This window comes from Scyliorhinus canicula, chromosome 5 (assembly GCF_902713615.1).
Source record: "Scyliorhinus canicula chromosome 5, sScyCan1.1, whole genome shotgun sequence".
Lineage (NCBI taxonomy): Eukaryota > Metazoa > Chordata > Chondrichthyes > Carcharhiniformes > Scyliorhinidae > Scyliorhinus > Scyliorhinus canicula.
In genome coordinates this window covers 93,070,578-93,088,179 of record NC_052150.1, presented here as the reverse complement: position 1 = coordinate 93,088,179, position 17,602 = coordinate 93,070,578, and the positions used below count along the sequence as shown (strand labels likewise).

Here is a 17,602-nt window from a genome sequence, read left to right as displayed (position 1 = left end):
AAAGCGGTCCATCCTGCCCACCTCCCTAGGGGGCACCGCCCGGTACAGCCCCTCGTAAAAGGATCTGAACACCCCATTAATGTCCCTGCCACTCCGCACCAAGTTCCCTCCTGCATCTGTGACTCCCCCTATCTCTCTCGCTGCCTCCCGCTTCCGGAGCTGGTGGGCCAGCATCCGACTTGCCTTCTCCCATACTCATATATCGCCCCCTGCGCCCTCCTCCACTGCGCCTCCGCCTTCCGGGTGGTCAGTATATCAAACTCCGCTTGGAGACTGCGACGCTTCCTCAAAAGCCCCTCCTCCGGGACATCCGCAAGCATACTAAATTCTTGAATCACAAAGTACAAAAGCAGGAAAGTGTGGCTAAATCTTTATAGAATACCAATTAGACCATAGCTGGGAGTTTGGGGCCAATTCTGGGCACTTGGTAAGTGTCAAGAATTCCTTGAGATGCAATGGGGATTTATTAGAATGATACTTAGGATGAAAGGCAATTACGGGAGCAACTGCATTTTTCTCCTTGGAGCAGAGAAGTTTAAGGAGATTTGGTAATGTGCGAAATCATGAAGGGTTTTGATAGGTAAATAAAGACGAACTGTTTCCAGTGGCAGGAAGCTTGGTAACCAGAGTAAATATATTTAGGACAATTGGCCTTAATACTAGAGGTGACATGAAGGGAAAAAAATAATGCAAGTTGTTGTCTGAAATGCAGTGCCTGAAAGGTCGTGGAAGTAAATTAATTATGAACTTCTAAAGAGAAAAGGATAAATACTTGAACAGGACACTCAGTCAGCAATTTTCAGTAGGACTTGTTGCGTACTTCTTTTGTGATCGACTAAATGGCTGTCTCCATAGAATCCCGACAGTGCATAAGGACGCATTTCAGCCCATTGAGTCTGCACCGGCCCTCCAAAAGGATAACCTACCTAGGCCCGCGCCCTATACCTGTAATCCTATCTAAGCTTTGGACACTAAGGGACCATTTAGCATAGCCAATGCACCTAACCTGCACATCTTTGGATTGTGGGAGGAAACCAGAGCTCCCAGGGGAAAACCACACAGACACTGGGAGAATGTGCAAAGTCTACACAAAGTCACCCAAAGGGGCGGCATGGTAGCGCAGTGGTTAGCACTTATGCTTAACGGCACTGAGGACCTGGGTTCGATCCCAGCTCTGGGTCACTGCCCATGTGGAGTTTGCACATTCTCCCCATGTTTGTGTGGGTCTCAACACCACAACCCAAAGATGCGCAGGCTAGGTGGATTGGCCATGCTAAATTGCCCCTTAATTGAAAAAAAAAGAATTGGGTACTCTAAATTTTAAAAAAAAGTCACCCAAGTTCGGAATTGAGCCCAGGTCCCTGGCACTGTGAGGCAGTAGTGCTAACCACTTTTTATGCTATATCAGTCCATGATTCTGTTTGTGAGTAATACTATTTTAATCCATGACATTAACGAATAGAGTGCATCAAATTAGCTGAAAGAAAATGGAAGAACTTGCATTCATGTATCACCTTCAAATGTCTCAAAGCGCTTTACAACCAATAAATTACTTAACTGTAAATGCTGTTGCAATTTTTGAAACACAGTAGCCAATTTGCAGAGATCCCACAAAGAGCAATGAGAGAATGATCAGTCTATTTTAGTTATATGGTTGAAGGATAAATATTGGCCAGGGTGTTGGGTGGAACTCCCTGCTACTTTTCAAAAGAATTCAACAGGAATTTTACATCCACCTGAGAGGGCTGAGGGGCCTCAGTTTAACATCTCACCCCAGTATTGCACTCCAGCTTCGGTTTCGATTCTGTGCTCAATATCAGCATTTGAACTCTTAAGATTGCTACCAGCTGAGCCTTAAAATCCTTAATCTAATGAGAATAGTGAACCTTTAGTTGTGTCTGTTTATGTCTGTTTATGTTGGCATGCAGAAGTGCCAATTTTTACCGTACTATTTTTTGTTATGACATGTTACATTTCACAGTGGTGTTTGTCATCCATGTTGCATCCATGTGTAAATATCTGAGGAAATTTGTAGTAGCCAACTTGCAAACATTTATTTATCATACTTTTCAAATTTGTCCTTTTAGATAGAGACCTGTATAAGGCAGAAAAGAAAGTTGGAAAACCAGTTACATTCCCAAATGTCACAAGGGAAGCATTTTCGGAAAACTCTGAGCATTGTGGAAGTTTGGAAACCAACCAGCAGGAGTGGAATACAGATTTCATGTATGGTTACCCAATGTTATTGCCTCCACCACTACCAGAAAATCAAGTGGCTTCATCAACATCAAGGATCAGACAAGAATATTCTCAAATATCTTCTTCACATGAAACAATACCAAAAGTCATCCCTCTTTACACAGAAAACTCATGTTTTGAATCGGAACTACCTTGTTTTCACAGCCAGCATTTGGGCAAATCTTATGATTCAAAGGACTCTCCAATGTCAAAAACAGAAAGCTGGGCCCCTAATGTTAGGACTTGTGTCTCTAGATTTGTTCCCAGGACTACTCAACTGCATGAGAGGAAGAAAATAAATCAACAAATGAACATTAATATATTTGATGGATTGGATACTGATACCACTGCAGTGATAATAGGACCAAAACCTCCGGAAATACCAAAGGTGGACCTGGGAGATAATTCCTTGAATGTCTCTGCTACTTTGATCAGAAAGAAACTTACAGAGGTATGCTTTATATAATGTTATGCCTCTGATAGGATATTAGGAATAAGGTGGTTAAATGTGATCAGAACAATTTAAAAAAAAATAATAATTTATGTGAAGTAGGCGGCGCTGGTTAGGTCAGCATTTATTACCCATCCCTCGTTGCCCTTCAGAAGCTGATGGTGAACCGCTGCAATTCCTGACCTGGAATCTCCTGGGACATTACCAATGCACCCATTTTCAGATGCCAATGTTGATTTCCTGCAAATCTCAATAGAATATACCTTAATGTAAAATGGACTTAATCAGCATAAACAATCAATCACCAGGAAAAGCCTTTTATCTTTCCTCATTTGAGTTTTAACTTTAATTCATATACTTATTAACCATCATTTGTACATATTTGGCACGTTTCTGTAGACCAGAAAGCCGAACGGCGGTAGTAGTGAAGTTGCTGGAGGATTTCATAGCACAGCATTTGGAAAGCAATGGTGTAATCAGACAAAGTCAGCATGGATTTACAAAAGGAAAATCATGCTTGACAAATCTACTAGAATTCTTTGAAGATGTAACTAGTAGAGTTGACCAGGAGGAACTGGTGGATGTGGTTTCGAAGGCTTTTGGCAAGGTCTTATAGAGCAGATTAATATGTAAAGTTAAAGGATGCAAAGATTCCTCAGCAGGATTTGGACAAACTGAGTGAGTGGGCACATGCATGGCAGATGCAGTATAATGTGGATAAATGTGAGGTTATCTGCCTTGGTAGCAAAAATAAGGCAGATTATTTGAATGAGTGTAAATTGAGAGGTGGATACTCGAGACCTTGGTATCCTCGTGCATCAGTCGCTGAAAGTAAGACGCAGGTACAGTAGGCAGTAAAGATGGCAAATGGTATGTTGGTCTTCATAGTGAGTCGATTTGAGTGGAGGAATAGAGATGTTTTATTGCAGTTGTGTAGGGCGTCGGTGAGGCCACACCTGGAGTGTTGTGTGCAGTTTTGGTGTCCTTATCTGAGGAAGGATGTTCTTGCTGTGGAGAGAGTGCAACAAAGGTTTACCCAGAGAGTGAATCTGGAATTCGCCACCACAGAAACTAGTTGAGGCCAAACATTGTAATTTCAAGAAGGATTTAGATATAACTTTTGGGGCTAAAGGGATTGTAGGATATGGGGGAGAGGGGGGCAGGATCAGGGTATTGAACTTGATCGTAATGAATGGTGGAGCAGGTTCGAAGGGCCAAATAGCCTCCTGCTTCTATTTTCTGTTTCTGTTTAAGAACCTTCAATTAGGGGAAGTTTAAAATTTTAGTATGAGTTGTGTAGTGATGCCATAAACATCCATTCAAAGAAACAGAAAATTTAGACCTGATTTTGATAATACTAAATTTTTGCAGTCCAAGAGGTAATCAGCAGCGGAACACTAGATAACTTAAAAGAACCTTTTATTTACCGCGGGGCTGCAGCATAGCTGTAATTCTGAGTTACAGCAAGTGAAAAGCAAATTTTTCTTAGTTACAGTTGACTATACTTACAAAACCCCTCGAGCCTTTCAATCATTAGTCATACAATTAGCTCATTGCGCCCCTCCTTCATGTAATTATTTCTTCCCATCATTATTAATAGTTAGTTCACATGTTTCATAGTATAGCAAGTCTTTATCGAAAGTCCTGAGGAGTGTAGTTCTCACAAACAGTTAGACTCCCACGGATAGTTCACAGGCTTTCCAGACAGCCAAGGCCGTGATAATGCCTTCTCACAGAAGCGATTCATTTAAAAATGCACGTACACATTTTGCACAAACTTGACATTCCATTTCCCATCAAGCTCTGATATTTAACTTGACCAAACTCTCATTCCATTTCCCATTAAGCTCTGATTCTAACCTGAGCCAAACTCTCATTCCCCCCCCCTTTTATCATTTCATGATAACTTCTAATCCATAGCTACTTGCCTCAGTCTTTCCCATTCTAACTGCAAAGAACAAAGAAAATTACAGCACAGGAACAGGCCCTTCGGCCCTCACAGCCTGCGCCGATCCAGATCCTTTATCTAAACCTGTCTCCTATTTTCCACGGTCTACTTCCCTCTGTTCCCGCCCGTTCATATACCTGTCTAGATGCCTCTTAAATGATGCTATCATGCCCGCCTCTACCACCTCTGCTGGTAAAGCGTTCCAGGCACCCACCACCCTCTGCGTAAAAAACTTTCCACGCACATCTCCCTTAAACTTTCCCCCTCTCACCTTGAAATCGTGACCCCTTGTAACTGACACCCCCACTCTTGGTAAAAGCTTGTTGCTATCCACCCTGTCCTTACCTCTCAATTATGTAGACCTCAATCAGGTCCCCCCTCAACCTCCGTCTTTCCAACGAAAACAATCCTAATCTACTCAACCTTTCTTCATAGCTAGCACCCTCCATACCAGGCAACATCCTGGTGAACCTCCTCTGCACCCTCTCCAAAGTATCCACATCCTTCTGGTAATGTGGCGACCAGAACTGCACGCAGTATTCCAAATGTGGCCGAACCAAAGCCCTATACAACTGTAACATGACTTGCCAACTCTTGTACTCCATACCCCGTCCGATGAAGGCAAGCATGCTGTATGCCTTCTTGACGACTCTATCAACCTGCGTTGCCACCTTCAGGGTACAATGGACCTGAACTCCCAGATCTCTCTGTACATCAATTTTCCCCAAGACCCTTCCATTGACCATATAGTCCGCTCTTGAATTTGATCTTCCAAAATGCATCACCTCGCATTTTCCTGGATTGAACTCCATCTGCCATTTCTCTGCCCAACTCTCCAATCTATCTATATTTTGTTGTATTCTCTGACAGTCCTCCTCGCTATCTGCAACTCCACCAATCTTAGTATCATCTCCAAACTTGCTAATCAGACCACCTATACCATCCTCCAGGTAATTTATGTAGATCACAGACAGCAGTGGTCCGAGCCCGGATCCCTGTGGAACACCACTAGTCACCCTTCTCCATTTTGAGACACTCCCTTCCACCACCACTCTCTGTCTCCTGTTGCCCAGCCAGCTCTTTATCCATCTAGCTAGTACACCCTGAACCCCATACGACTTCACTTTTTCCATCAACCTGCCATGGGAAACCTTATCAAACGCCTTACTAAAGTCCATGTATATGACATCTACAGCCCTTCCCTCATCAATTAACTTTGTCACTTCCTCAAAGAATTCTATTAGGTTTGTGAGACATGACCTTCCCTGCACAAAACCATGCTGCCTATCACTGATAAGTCTATTTTCTTCCAGATGTGAATAGATCCAGATGTGAATAAATCCTATCCCTCAGTATCTTCTCCAACAGTTTGCCTACCACTGACGTCAAGCTCACAGGTCTATAATTCCCTGGATTATCCCTGCTACCCTTCTTAAACAAAGGGACAACATTAGCAATTCTCCAGTTCTCCGGGACCTCACCCGTGCTCAAGGATGCTGCAAAGATGTCTGTTAAGGCCCCAGCTATTTCAACCCTCGCTTCCCTCAGTAACCTGGGATAGATCCCATCCGGTCCTGGGGACTTGTCCACCTTAATGTCTTTTAGAATACCCAAAACTTTCTCCTTCCTTATGACAACTTGACTTAGAGTATTTAAACATCCATCCCTAGCCTCAACATCTGTCTTGTCCCTCTCCTTTGTGAATACCGATGCAAAGTACTCATTAAGAATCTCACCCATTTCCTCTGAGTCCACGCATAAATTCCCTCTTTTGTTTTTGAGTGGGCCAATCCTTTCTCTAGTTACCCTCTTGCTCCTTACATACGAATAAAAGGCTTTGGGATTTTCCTTAACCCTGTTAGCCAAAGATATCTCATGACCCCTTTTAGCCCTCTTTATTGCGCGTTTGAGATTCGTCCTACTTTCCCGATATTCCTCCAAAGCTTCATCAGTTTTGAGTTGCCTTGATCCTATGTATGCTTCCTTTTTCATCTTAGCTAGTCTCACAATTTCACCCGTCATCCATGGTTCCCTAATCCTGCCATTTCTATCTTTCATTTTCACAGGAACATGTCTGTCCTGCACTCTAATCAACCTTTCCTTAAAAGACTCCCACATTTCAAATGTGGATTTACCCTTAAACAGCTGCTTCCAATCCAAATTCCCTAGCTCCTACCGAATTTTGTTATACTCTGCCTTTCCCCAATTTAGTACTCTTCCTTTCGGACCACTCTTGTCCTTGTCATTTTCCTCCTTCCCTCTGCATCTTCTTTCTCATCCATTAGGCTCACTTCATGTTGCTGTATTAACTGTTGGGGAATTACTGCTTCACTGACACTTTTACACAAGCATTTCATTAGGAAGCTAAGCATGATTATTATAAGTATTACCATTCCCAGGATCATTAATCCATGCACCAGGTAAGACCCCAATGATCCGCCCAGATACGTGTTTATATGTAATTCCCTTTTCTGCCTTTCATTAACGTTATGCCTTGTCCTTTGAAGGGTTGTTCTTCACTAACACATCTCTCCCTTATACTTTTGTCCTGGCGGTACTATGCCTGTTTTTGCAACTATAGTCCCATCTACATCCAATCCGATGGTAGGGCAATCTTCCTTCAGTTCTTCCATCAAGGAGCAGGGTTTGGTGCGGTCGTCACACTTAGGTCGAACATCCGTCCACCGGGGTCACATTCCAGGATCCTCCTTCCTCAGGGTCATTGTTGATGCAGTGTAAAGTGTTGTCCCAACACCGGTGATGGACTCGTTTTCCGCTGCCTCCACAGGTTCTTTGCTTGGCCTTCCCATGTGTCTCTAAGAGTCCCAGCAAGACTACGGTGATAAGTAGGTACTTCATCCTACAGGCTGGGTGGAACTGTAACCTAGGGCATGGAAACAAAAATGGTTACTTTTCATTTCACTTTAAGGCCTTACAATGACGGATGTGGATCCAAGCATTTTTCCCCAGTCCTTTCCTAATCCAATTACGAATCAGGACATACTCTCCCGGATTAATTGTGACAGAACTGGACAAGGGAGGTATTTCCTCATAAGCATCTCGCACCCGTGAATGGAGGCCTTTCAATACCTTAGTTAAAGTTATCACATAATTGGCCATTTCAGTAGTCATGTGGTGGAATTGGACATCCTTGGAGTTTTCTTGATCCCAGGGAGTTCTAAAGGGTCTGCCGTATAGAATTTCAGAGGCACTCAGTCATGTCTTTCCGGCCGGGGTCACACGTATCTGGAAGAGGGCAATAGGCAATAATTTGAGCCAAGTGGCTCCAGTCTCTAGTCTCTGCCTGTAGTTTTGCCAGTTTCGTTTTTAATGTCTGATTAGTTCTTTCTACCATTCTCGCTGCCTGGGGTTGGTACGCGCAATGTAATTGTTGTTTTATTCCCAGCTGAGTACAAAATTCCTTATTGATCTGTCCCACAAAATGAGGTCCATTATCAGAGCTTAATTGATGTGGAATCCCAAATCTAGGAACAATTTCTCGCATCAAAACTTTTACTACCGTGAAAGCTTTGTTATCAACAGTGGGGTAAACTTCTATCCACTTACTAAATACATCAACAATAACCAATACATGTTTATAACATTGGCATCTTTCCAACTCAATGTAATCCCTCTGGAGCGTCTTAAAGGGACCTTCAGGTAACAGGGTTTTACCCATTTCACAGGGTATTGCTTTTCCAGGGTTATATTGCTGACATACCAGGTAACGACTGCTAATATTTTGTGCTATTTCCTGCAGCTTGGATGCCACCAAGTCTTCAGCAATATATATCACCTGTATCTCGTGCACCACAATGAGTTGCAAAGTGAACACATTCAGTGACCCAGGCTGCCAAGGCGTCGGTCAGACAAATTTGTCCTGCCGGGGTGACCCACTACTTAGTTACGTGATTATAATGACACCCCAATTCTTCCCACAACTCTTTCATACTTTTAGGAGCGTCCTGCAACTTAACAACGTCGGCAATAGCTGGCTTTGGCTTTACCGAGGGAGACTGGCTTGGTGAGCTTTTAGTCCGACTCATAATTTCTGGCACCACCATCTCCTTCCATTGGGAAGCTTCTTTGGTTTGGTGGTCTGCCTGTCTTATTTCCTACATCTGTTGGAGGTTTTACCCAATGTATGGGCAGCGCATTTCATAACCGCCATCTGTCTGGGCAGCATCAGGGCCTGTAGCAAGTAAGAAACCAATGCCCTGTGTGAAATTTGTTTGCCGGCCGATGTCAAAAATTCTCTATTTTTCCCTTATACTTGGCCAAAGTCATGCGTGACTCCAAAGGCATATCTAGAGTCTGTACAAATAGCCACCCCTAAATCCCTTCCGAGGACACAAGCGCGAATCAGGGCAAATAACTCGGCCCGTTGGGCTGAGAACGGGGCTTTAAAGGCTGCTGCCTCCAAGGTTTTCCCGTCTTGATTTACTATCGCATATCCTGATAACCGCTCCCCCCTTTCACCGATGGAAGCACTTCCATCTGTGAACATGGTCAGGTCTGGGTCATTAAGAGGGGCATCCGATAGGTCCTTCCTGACAGATGAATCGTCCTTTATAAGTGACATGCAATCGCGTCCAGGGTGTTCTTACTCAAGGGGTGGATTGGTGAGAAAATTTGCAGGATTAATAGTGGTGCAATGGTGGAATTGGAGCTTTGGATTGTTCAAGAGATAAATCTCATACTTGTTCTGTCGAGCCATGGTGAGATGCTGAGTTTGGAGCTGGCCTAGTAATGCCGTGACTGAATGTGAGCCCAGGCTGGGAATAGCTTGTTGTTTTAACGGATACTGCCTGTACATATCCACGCTTGGGTCTCATAAGACAGTTTACAGGGAATGTGGCTTGTTCAGCCATTTTGTGTCAATATCTAAGTTGTTCTACCTTCGCATTCAACCTTTGCATGTCTAGCGAATTTACCATAGAAGTTTCTGTCTTAAATCAAGTCACTACATTATTGATTATACCTCTTCTAACCCTGTGTAGGTCGTCATGCCCTCAAAATCTAGTGGCACCCGTGTCATTGACAGCCTGCTTCATAACAACTTTACTTAAAACACTGTACATATTTAATTCATATTATGAACAATACCGGAACACGCGAGAAGCAGACACAAGTTGTATACGCATCCGATGTCTTTCACCAAATGTAGATGTAGCCAAGCATTAAAATAAGCTATATCCTTTGTCCAGTCTCTGACTGCTGGGATGCATATCCCATCAATAAAATTATCTAAAGCACCATAGTTCATGTAGCTACGTGCATCCTGTGTACGTGAAGTCAATGATGTTCAAGCGCCTTGAAGTGCTCGTAGTGGTTCTGAGATCTCAAGAGTCATCACAAGTCTCCACAGGTGCTGCTGTCATGCTAGCCTTTCCTGAATGTTTAACCTAAAAATTTAAAGGAAAAGTGTCCTGGTCGTCACCAGGTGTTAGATGTTGTCCGTATGAAACTTTTCCTGTATGGGCCGAACACTTGTGTTATGCAGGGGTTAGTTGTCCTTATATATATATATATATATATATATATATGGTTAATTAGCCAGTTTATAATAACTCAACTGTCTCAAATTCCTGAAGCTTCTGCAAATATCGTGGCACCTATAGTTACTTGTAAAGTTCTGCACTATACGTCCTATGTTCTAACACCAAAGATCCATTCTGCATGGGTTAATTATCGGAATATATCTGAAAATTCAAAACTTAAGATTTAGAAGTTCCAATTAAAATGCATCTTCAGCTGTGTGGACTTTTCATAACTTTTTCAAGGCCAGAGCTCACAGGCAAACCCAGCATGGGAGTGTCAAGACATCTTCTGGATTATACACAAAAGCTTGTTGAAAGGGTTAATTTTCTTGCAGAGACAAAAAGTGGCGTATAGTGGGTGGATAAATTGGAATGATGCCATTCGCATCTCTAAATGTTTTCTTTATATTTTCACTCAAATGGACTGGGAGTAAAAGTTGGATTGCTGCCAAATTCCGTTATCAAGTCTCTTAGAACGATATGTTCTCTCTATGGAGTTACTTTTCTGACGTTTTAATTTCCAAGCTAATTTTGAACAATTATTTTAAAATATCAAACACAATATGTTATTGAATCTCTGACTGAACCATTTCGCTGTATCGTGGTTCTTTCCCAGACGAACATGATCATGGACATATTTTATTTACCCATCTGTTCTTTATACTTAATTCTGAATTCTCATAATTAAAACATCTGCGTTGTGAGACAGGTTAGTTTTACCCTACTGATGATTATTTGTGTCAGGGAAGTTTTAACCCTGAACTAATGACCGGCTTGATCATATGTCATATGCTTTGCAACTTGTCATATGTATTTCAAATATCCTAACCTCCACTGAACACCATAAAACTAATATTTTCTTATTCTTACATACGTGATTTTGCACACTGATTAAAATTCCTTGTGTATCAAAATTACCCTGGAAATGCCAATGATAGCCTTTGAAAAGAAAAAATTGTTAACTGTACTCAAACTATAATCTTTAAAGGCAATGCGTAGACAATTTGAAGCTTTCAAATAATCACAGCTCGAAACATAACTTTTAAAAGTCAAAGTCTGAAAATGAAACATGAATACAGAGAGACAGTGAATAGTTCAGAACAAAGTTTAAATGCCTAAAACTCCCTCTCTATAAATGCCTAAAACTCCCTCTCTATAGATGCCTAAAACTCCCTCTCTCTCTCTGTCTATCTCTCTACGTAACTCTGTCTGTCTTTGGAACTCTTGTCGCTCTTTCTCTTTATCTACCTACCTCTCTGTCTCTCCCTGACTCGCTCTCTTTCGCTCTCTAAACTTTCACTGTCTCTATCAGTCCCTCTCTCTGTCTCTGGCTCTCTCTCTTTCTCTAACCCTCTCTCTCTCGCTCTCTTAAATGGCGGCAAAATCGTCAATGGTAGAAATACCTGGCTTCTACAGTTAGGTAAAAATCTTTCTGGAGCCTATTTTAAAATTCCAGATTATAAACCCAAGGTTACTTTCTCAGAAGGTAAATCGTAGCAGAGAGATATCAACATTCACAGACCAAGCATACACATTCTCACAGGTCACAAATATCAGAGTAAAGAAACAGAAATTTCACAATAGCTCAATTAAAATACTGAACAAAATCTTTCATTCTCCTTCGAAAACTTTATCTGTGTTATTCCATTTAAGTCAATTTCCACTGATTAATTTTAGAGGCATTAGCTATTCTTAGAGACTATATTTCTTTGTGCAGATGACCTGCTTGCGGAAATGGTTAAATTTTGTATAGAATCGAAAGTGGTGGAGAACTTGGCATGATGCCATCTCCATCCGCTACGTGACCTCAGACATTATCCATCCTTTCTTTCAATTTTCAATGTTCGTTATTTAAACCGGTTTTTGGAAAGAGACATTACTGGATGTTTATTTTTCTTTTATTTCAAATGAATTGAATTACTGCCGAATTTATCTGGACGGCTTGAAACGATCTGAAGTTATTCTCGACATGTATCCATTGTTATGTTTCTAACCGTAATCTTGTATTGACTTTCCTCCCCATTTTTCGTTTTGGGAGGGGGGTTAGTCATCCTCAGATATTCCTGAACAAAAACTAATTGAGTGTTTTAGCCCCTTTCTGATCTTTTGGACTTCACTTAATTTGATACATTTTTTTCCTCTCCTTGAGACATTCCGGGTCAGTCGTTAGCCGTAATTGTTGGCAGTTTTGTGATGTCTTTTGCCAGTTTGCACAATCTGTACTGCCGCTATCTTTACCCGCTTTATGCTTAAAGGAGTCCGAGCTCAATTCCTTTAAACTAGCCTTTTTCCCAAATGGTGTGAAGGTTTAATTTATGTAATTTGTGCTAACTTTATTTGTCTTATCTCTACTTCTGTGTATCTCACCATTTTTCTCTGTTCCACAAAGATCACACCCATCTTTGATCATTGTTTTATTTTGTACCAGAGTATTTTGCTCTTCAAAAACCAAAAAAAAAACAAAATTTTAAACTGACTCTTTTACTCATTTGGACTTGGTACCAGATTCGTTGGATGTTACCTCACCGTCCGTCTGCCTTACCGAGTGACTCTAATTTTTAGCGGTCAAAGGTTTGACTACTTGCCTTGTCCACCGGCTCGAGCGGCGTCCAGCTCAGCAACATCCTTCCAGACTTGCACTAAATGTTACGGGTGAAAATATTCACACGAAGGCCTGGGTATCAGTAACAAAGCAGTTTATTATGTCAGAATTCTGGGAGATAAAATCTGGGAACTCTACAGTCCCTGACAGCACCTTATCCCACTTAAACTTAAACTCACATGGATTAATATACAGATTCAAGGCGGATAGCCTAATAACTTGGTTCTTTTCCCATATGCGCATTCCCTTTTTTTTTTTCTCGGCCTTGGCTGTTTTAACTATTCCTTTCTCTGTCAATTTTATACCCAATTTGAATGCATTAGTTTCCCCCCAGTGGCCATTTTTCTTCTCCTAAATTTTTATGCAATTCCCCCCATAATAATATCAGCTGTTTAGTGTTCCGGATACTGTTCACAAAGCGTTTGTAGTGCACTGCCCCTTTCAAACGTGGTGTCTAACGTATTACCCATTATACCCTTTATCTGATGCCAGATGGTCCTTCCGAGTACAATTTTAATAGCGATCCTAGATCACTAGTCCAATTTTGAATTTATCACAGGGTTATCCTGCCCTGTTTTCCAATTGGTTAAGGAAATTACGTGTGTGGTGTTTTATGTCAGGGTCCGCACGCTTTTTGCCCTGTTTATGTGTTAAGCAGAGTTATCCGCATCTGCAGGAGATTATAATTTAAATCACGGAGTAATCGTGCTCCATGCAAACCAATTAACAGCTCGAAGGTGACACCGTAAAGATTTTATGTCATCCGCCTTACAAAGTTAACGGGAACCTTTTATCGTGAAGGTTTCAGGTAATAACAAGGACCATGTTGGCATTGATATCTCTTTACCTCCTTTAACTATTTCTTAGGGACTCCAACCCGGTCCTTTTGAGGAATTGATCCTCAGGAACTCAAACCTGGTAGCTTTTAGAGGAATTGATGGGGCAGCAGGGTAGCATGGTGGTTAGCATAAATGCTTCACAGCTCCAGGGTCCCAGGTTCGATTCCCGGCTGGGTCACTGTCTGTGTGGAGTCCTGCACGTCCTCCCCCTGTGTGCGTGGGTTTCCTCCGGGTGCTCCGGTTTCCTCCCACAGTCCAAAGATGTGCGGGTTAGGTGGATTGGCCATGCTAAATTGCTAAATTGCCCGTAGTGTCCTAATTAAAAGTAAGGTTAAGGGGGGGGGGGGTTGTTGGGTTATGAGTATAGGGTGGATACGTGGGTTTGAGTAGGGTGATCATGGCTTGGCACAACATTGAGGGCCGAAGGGCCTGTTCTGTGCTGTACTGTTCTATGTTCTATGATCCTCAGGGACTCAAACCCGTAGCTTTTAGAGGAATTGATCCTCAGGGACTCAAACCCGTAGCTTTTAGAGGAATTGATCCTCAGGGACTCAAACCCGTAGCTTTTAGAGGAATTGATCCTCAGGGACTCAAACCCGTACCTTTTAGAGGAATTGATCCTCAGGGACTCAAACCCGTAGCTTTTAGAGGAATTGATCCTCAGGGACTCAAACCCGTAGCTTTAGAGGAATTGATCCTCAGGGACTCAAACCCGTAGCTTTTAGAGGAATTGATCCTCAGGGACTCAAACCCGTAGCTTTTAGAGGAATTGATCCTCAGGGACTCAAACCCGTAGCTTTTAGAGGAATTGATCCTCAGGGACTCAAACCCGTAGCTTTTAGAGGAATTGATCCTCAGGGACTCAAACCCGTAACTTTTAGAGGAATTGATCCTCAGGGACTCAAACCCGTAACTTTTAGAGGAATCTAACCTCAGGGACTCAAACCCAAGCTTTTTTAAGTTTCTGGGGTTCGCCGGACTGACCTGAATCTCGTAGGGGCGTCTCCAGCAGCAGGCAGTAGGACAGGCTCGCGACCGGGACAGCGAAGGGGAAAAACCAAAGTGGTAAAAATCCTCACAATTGGGGGCCCTATTTTCCCCTATGCATCCGGAGGCGATCTGCTGCTTACACCGTCTGCTTCTGTCGACGCACTAGAGATGCCCGCATTCTCCACCAAATGATAATACTAAATTTTTGCAGTCCAGCGGTAATCAGCAGTCGAACACCAGATAACTTAAAAGAACCTTTTGTTTACCGCGGGGCTGCAGCACAGAGTTACAGCAAGTGAAATGCAAATTTTTCTTAGTTACAGTTGACTATATATTCTTACAAAACCCCTCAAGCCTTTTAATCATTAGTCATACATTAGCTCCTTCATGTAATTATTTCTTCCCATCATTATTAATAGTTAGTTCACATGTTTCATAGTATAGCAAGTCCTTATCGACAGTCCTGAGGAGTGTAGTTCTCCACAAACAGTTAGACTCCCACGGATAGTTCACAGGCTTTCCAGACAGCCAAGGCCGTGATAACGCCTTCTCACAGAAGCGATTCATTTTAAAATGCACGTACACATTTTGCACAAACTTGACATTCCATTTCCCATCAAGCTCTAATTTTTAACTTGACCAAACTCTCATTCCATTTCCCATTAAGCTCTGATTCTAACTTGAGCCAAACTCTCAATTTCAGTGAGGATTTGTTTTTAAAAGTGCTCAATAAATGGCAGTAAAATACCAGATCAATTACCTTTACTTTCGTACTTCAAAATATGGCTGTAATTCAGAGCCACTGAGCAAGAGCAGTTGCGGTAATGCACATCTGCAAAGCTGTAACATCTAGAGCAGGGCCATTAATGTAGTCAGAGATGCATTTGGGCACAGGGATTAATGGTCAATTGTAAAAATCAATTAATTAATCTGGTGTATTATACTTACAAATTTAGCATATACAAATCTTGTAGTCCACACATTTGATTTGTCTGCATCCAGGTTGCTCATGTAGACACATAGAGGAAATGTCAGGCTTATTTGCAGTTATAGGGTAATCATCAACATAGCTGATTTCCATGTTGTAACTTCTATGTATTCTATATTTTAAGAACTAAATGAAAATCTTGCAGAACTTCATTTTTGCATAGCAAAAGAGGTTTGAAAACTGGATAAAAGTACTTTTCTCATGTGACTTCTCCACTTTTCCATAGGCAAGCAGCGCCAAGTGGCACATGGGGATTTACATGCAAGCAAGAGAGGAGGCTAGTGTTCTGAAATAGTGTTCAGCAGCTGCTGTTCCATGCATTCCAGTGGCTAGTTCATGAATGGAATAGGGGTTGGAAGAAATTACCTGCTTGTGTTTCTAAGCAAGAATGATGTGTAGAAGGGTGTAATGAAAAGCAAATTTTAAGGAATAATTAAGATATATTTTGCTTCAATTAGAGAATTTTAAAACTAACATTGATAGGTAAGTTTATCATTTAATTTTTTTTCTTGTTGCTTTCACAAGGTGTTGTCCGTTTCTGCAACAGAAGCTGAAGTATCGCAAATAAAACCGCCAAAGCAACGTCGAAGAATCTAAAGATAATAAACTTCCTGAAAGATGAAAAAATGGTCTTGCATCACTTTGAACAGAACTAGCCCATGCTATGTAAAAATGATCCGCCCCAATGATACATTAGGTGATTCCACTAATACTGAAATAATCAGTTATGTTTTTATATTAGGAGAGGGAGGTTGCCACAGACACCGCAAGAATTTCCACTTTTCAAAAAGTGCTAGTGATCATTGTCTGCTAGTACAGGCAGAAGTATCTTCAGTTTGATGTCTCAGCAGAAGTACTGTACATTACCAACACAGCAATCATTCAATACTGCACTGGATGTTGGCCAAGATTACATATTCAAAGTCCTGACATTGGACATCTCTCTACCAATTGCAGTTGTGAAGTCAGGCCTAGAAAATTAAGAGTACATGCAATAAAAGGAGTTTGTTCACCAATCTGAAATGTATGATCAATGAAAGGTGAAGAAAAGCATACATATTGGGAGAGAACCAAAGGCACAAAATGCATGCTTGAGTGCAAGACGTGTATAAAAGAAAAAGAGCGAGATGGTGGGTAATGACAGGGAAAAAAAATAGAATTGTGTATTAATAAAAAGCAAAAAAATGCCTGCAGTTACAGAGACTGAAAAAGAGGTGCTTTCATGAAGATAGGCACATTATCATTTGCATAAGAACAATGTCACTGGAGACAGCTGTATTTTAAAAAAACCAAAACACATTTTATTTTCCATCCCGCAAGACTTAATGAATTAAAAATAAATGTATACACCAATTTTTTTCTTTGCGTATTGTGTAATTTCCTATAACTCTGACATAGAGATGAGGCAATGAACTAGATCAGTTGCTGATCGGAGAGAGGAAATGGTGTAAAATTGATTCAGAAAAATGTATTAACATGAATTATTCTTGGACTAATGATGATTTTGGTATGGTAGTATTTACTGCCACCTAGTTGCCTTGCAAATGTGGTGTGGAGCCTCTTAAATGGTGGCAGTCCTGTGGTGATAGTGTTCGATAGGGAATTGTAGGATATCAACTTGGTGCCAATGAAGGAATTGGGATACGTGTCCTATGGCGATGGTGGAATTAGGATACGTGCCCAGCTGGCGATGGTGGAATTAGGATACGTGCCCAGCTGGCGATGGTGGAATTCGGATACGTGCTCAGCTGGCGATGGTGGAATTAGGATGTGTGGCCCCAGCTGGGGATGAGGGAATGTTTAGAACTGACAGCATCCCTTGAATTGGCTGTAATTATTCGAGTTTGCTAGAGGTTTTTGGTTCTTGTTGGGAGATGTTTTTAAATGAAAAGTTACAAAAAAACAATTGTTAAAGTACCAGTGGATCTTCAGTGATTTGAACTCTGCCTGTATCATTTTCTTGTAGCTGATCGTGAATCTGTTGTGAATGTGCTTTTTTCTTTGTC

At 41.7% G+C, this 17,602-nt stretch overlaps 1 protein-coding gene across 2 annotated transcripts in view; it reads left to right on the top strand.

Annotated features, from left to right (window-relative positions):
• rbm48 (RNA binding motif protein 48) overlaps positions 1 to 16,950 on the top strand; it is a 31,259-nt gene extending 14,309 nt beyond the window's left edge. The window contains exons 4-5 of one of the 2 annotated variants that reach the window (XM_038797378.1): positions 2,088 to 2,689; positions 16,122 to 16,950. In XM_038797378.1, the coding sequence (XP_038653306.1) occupies positions 2,088 to 2,689; positions 16,122 to 16,193 (674 nt within the window). In that variant the 3' untranslated portion in view covers positions 16,194 to 16,950. The remainder of the gene's footprint in view (positions 1 to 2,087; positions 2,690 to 16,121) is intronic. The other variant, XM_038797377.1, reaches the window with a different exon arrangement.
• Positions 16,951 to 17,602: the final 652 nt, after the last annotated feature.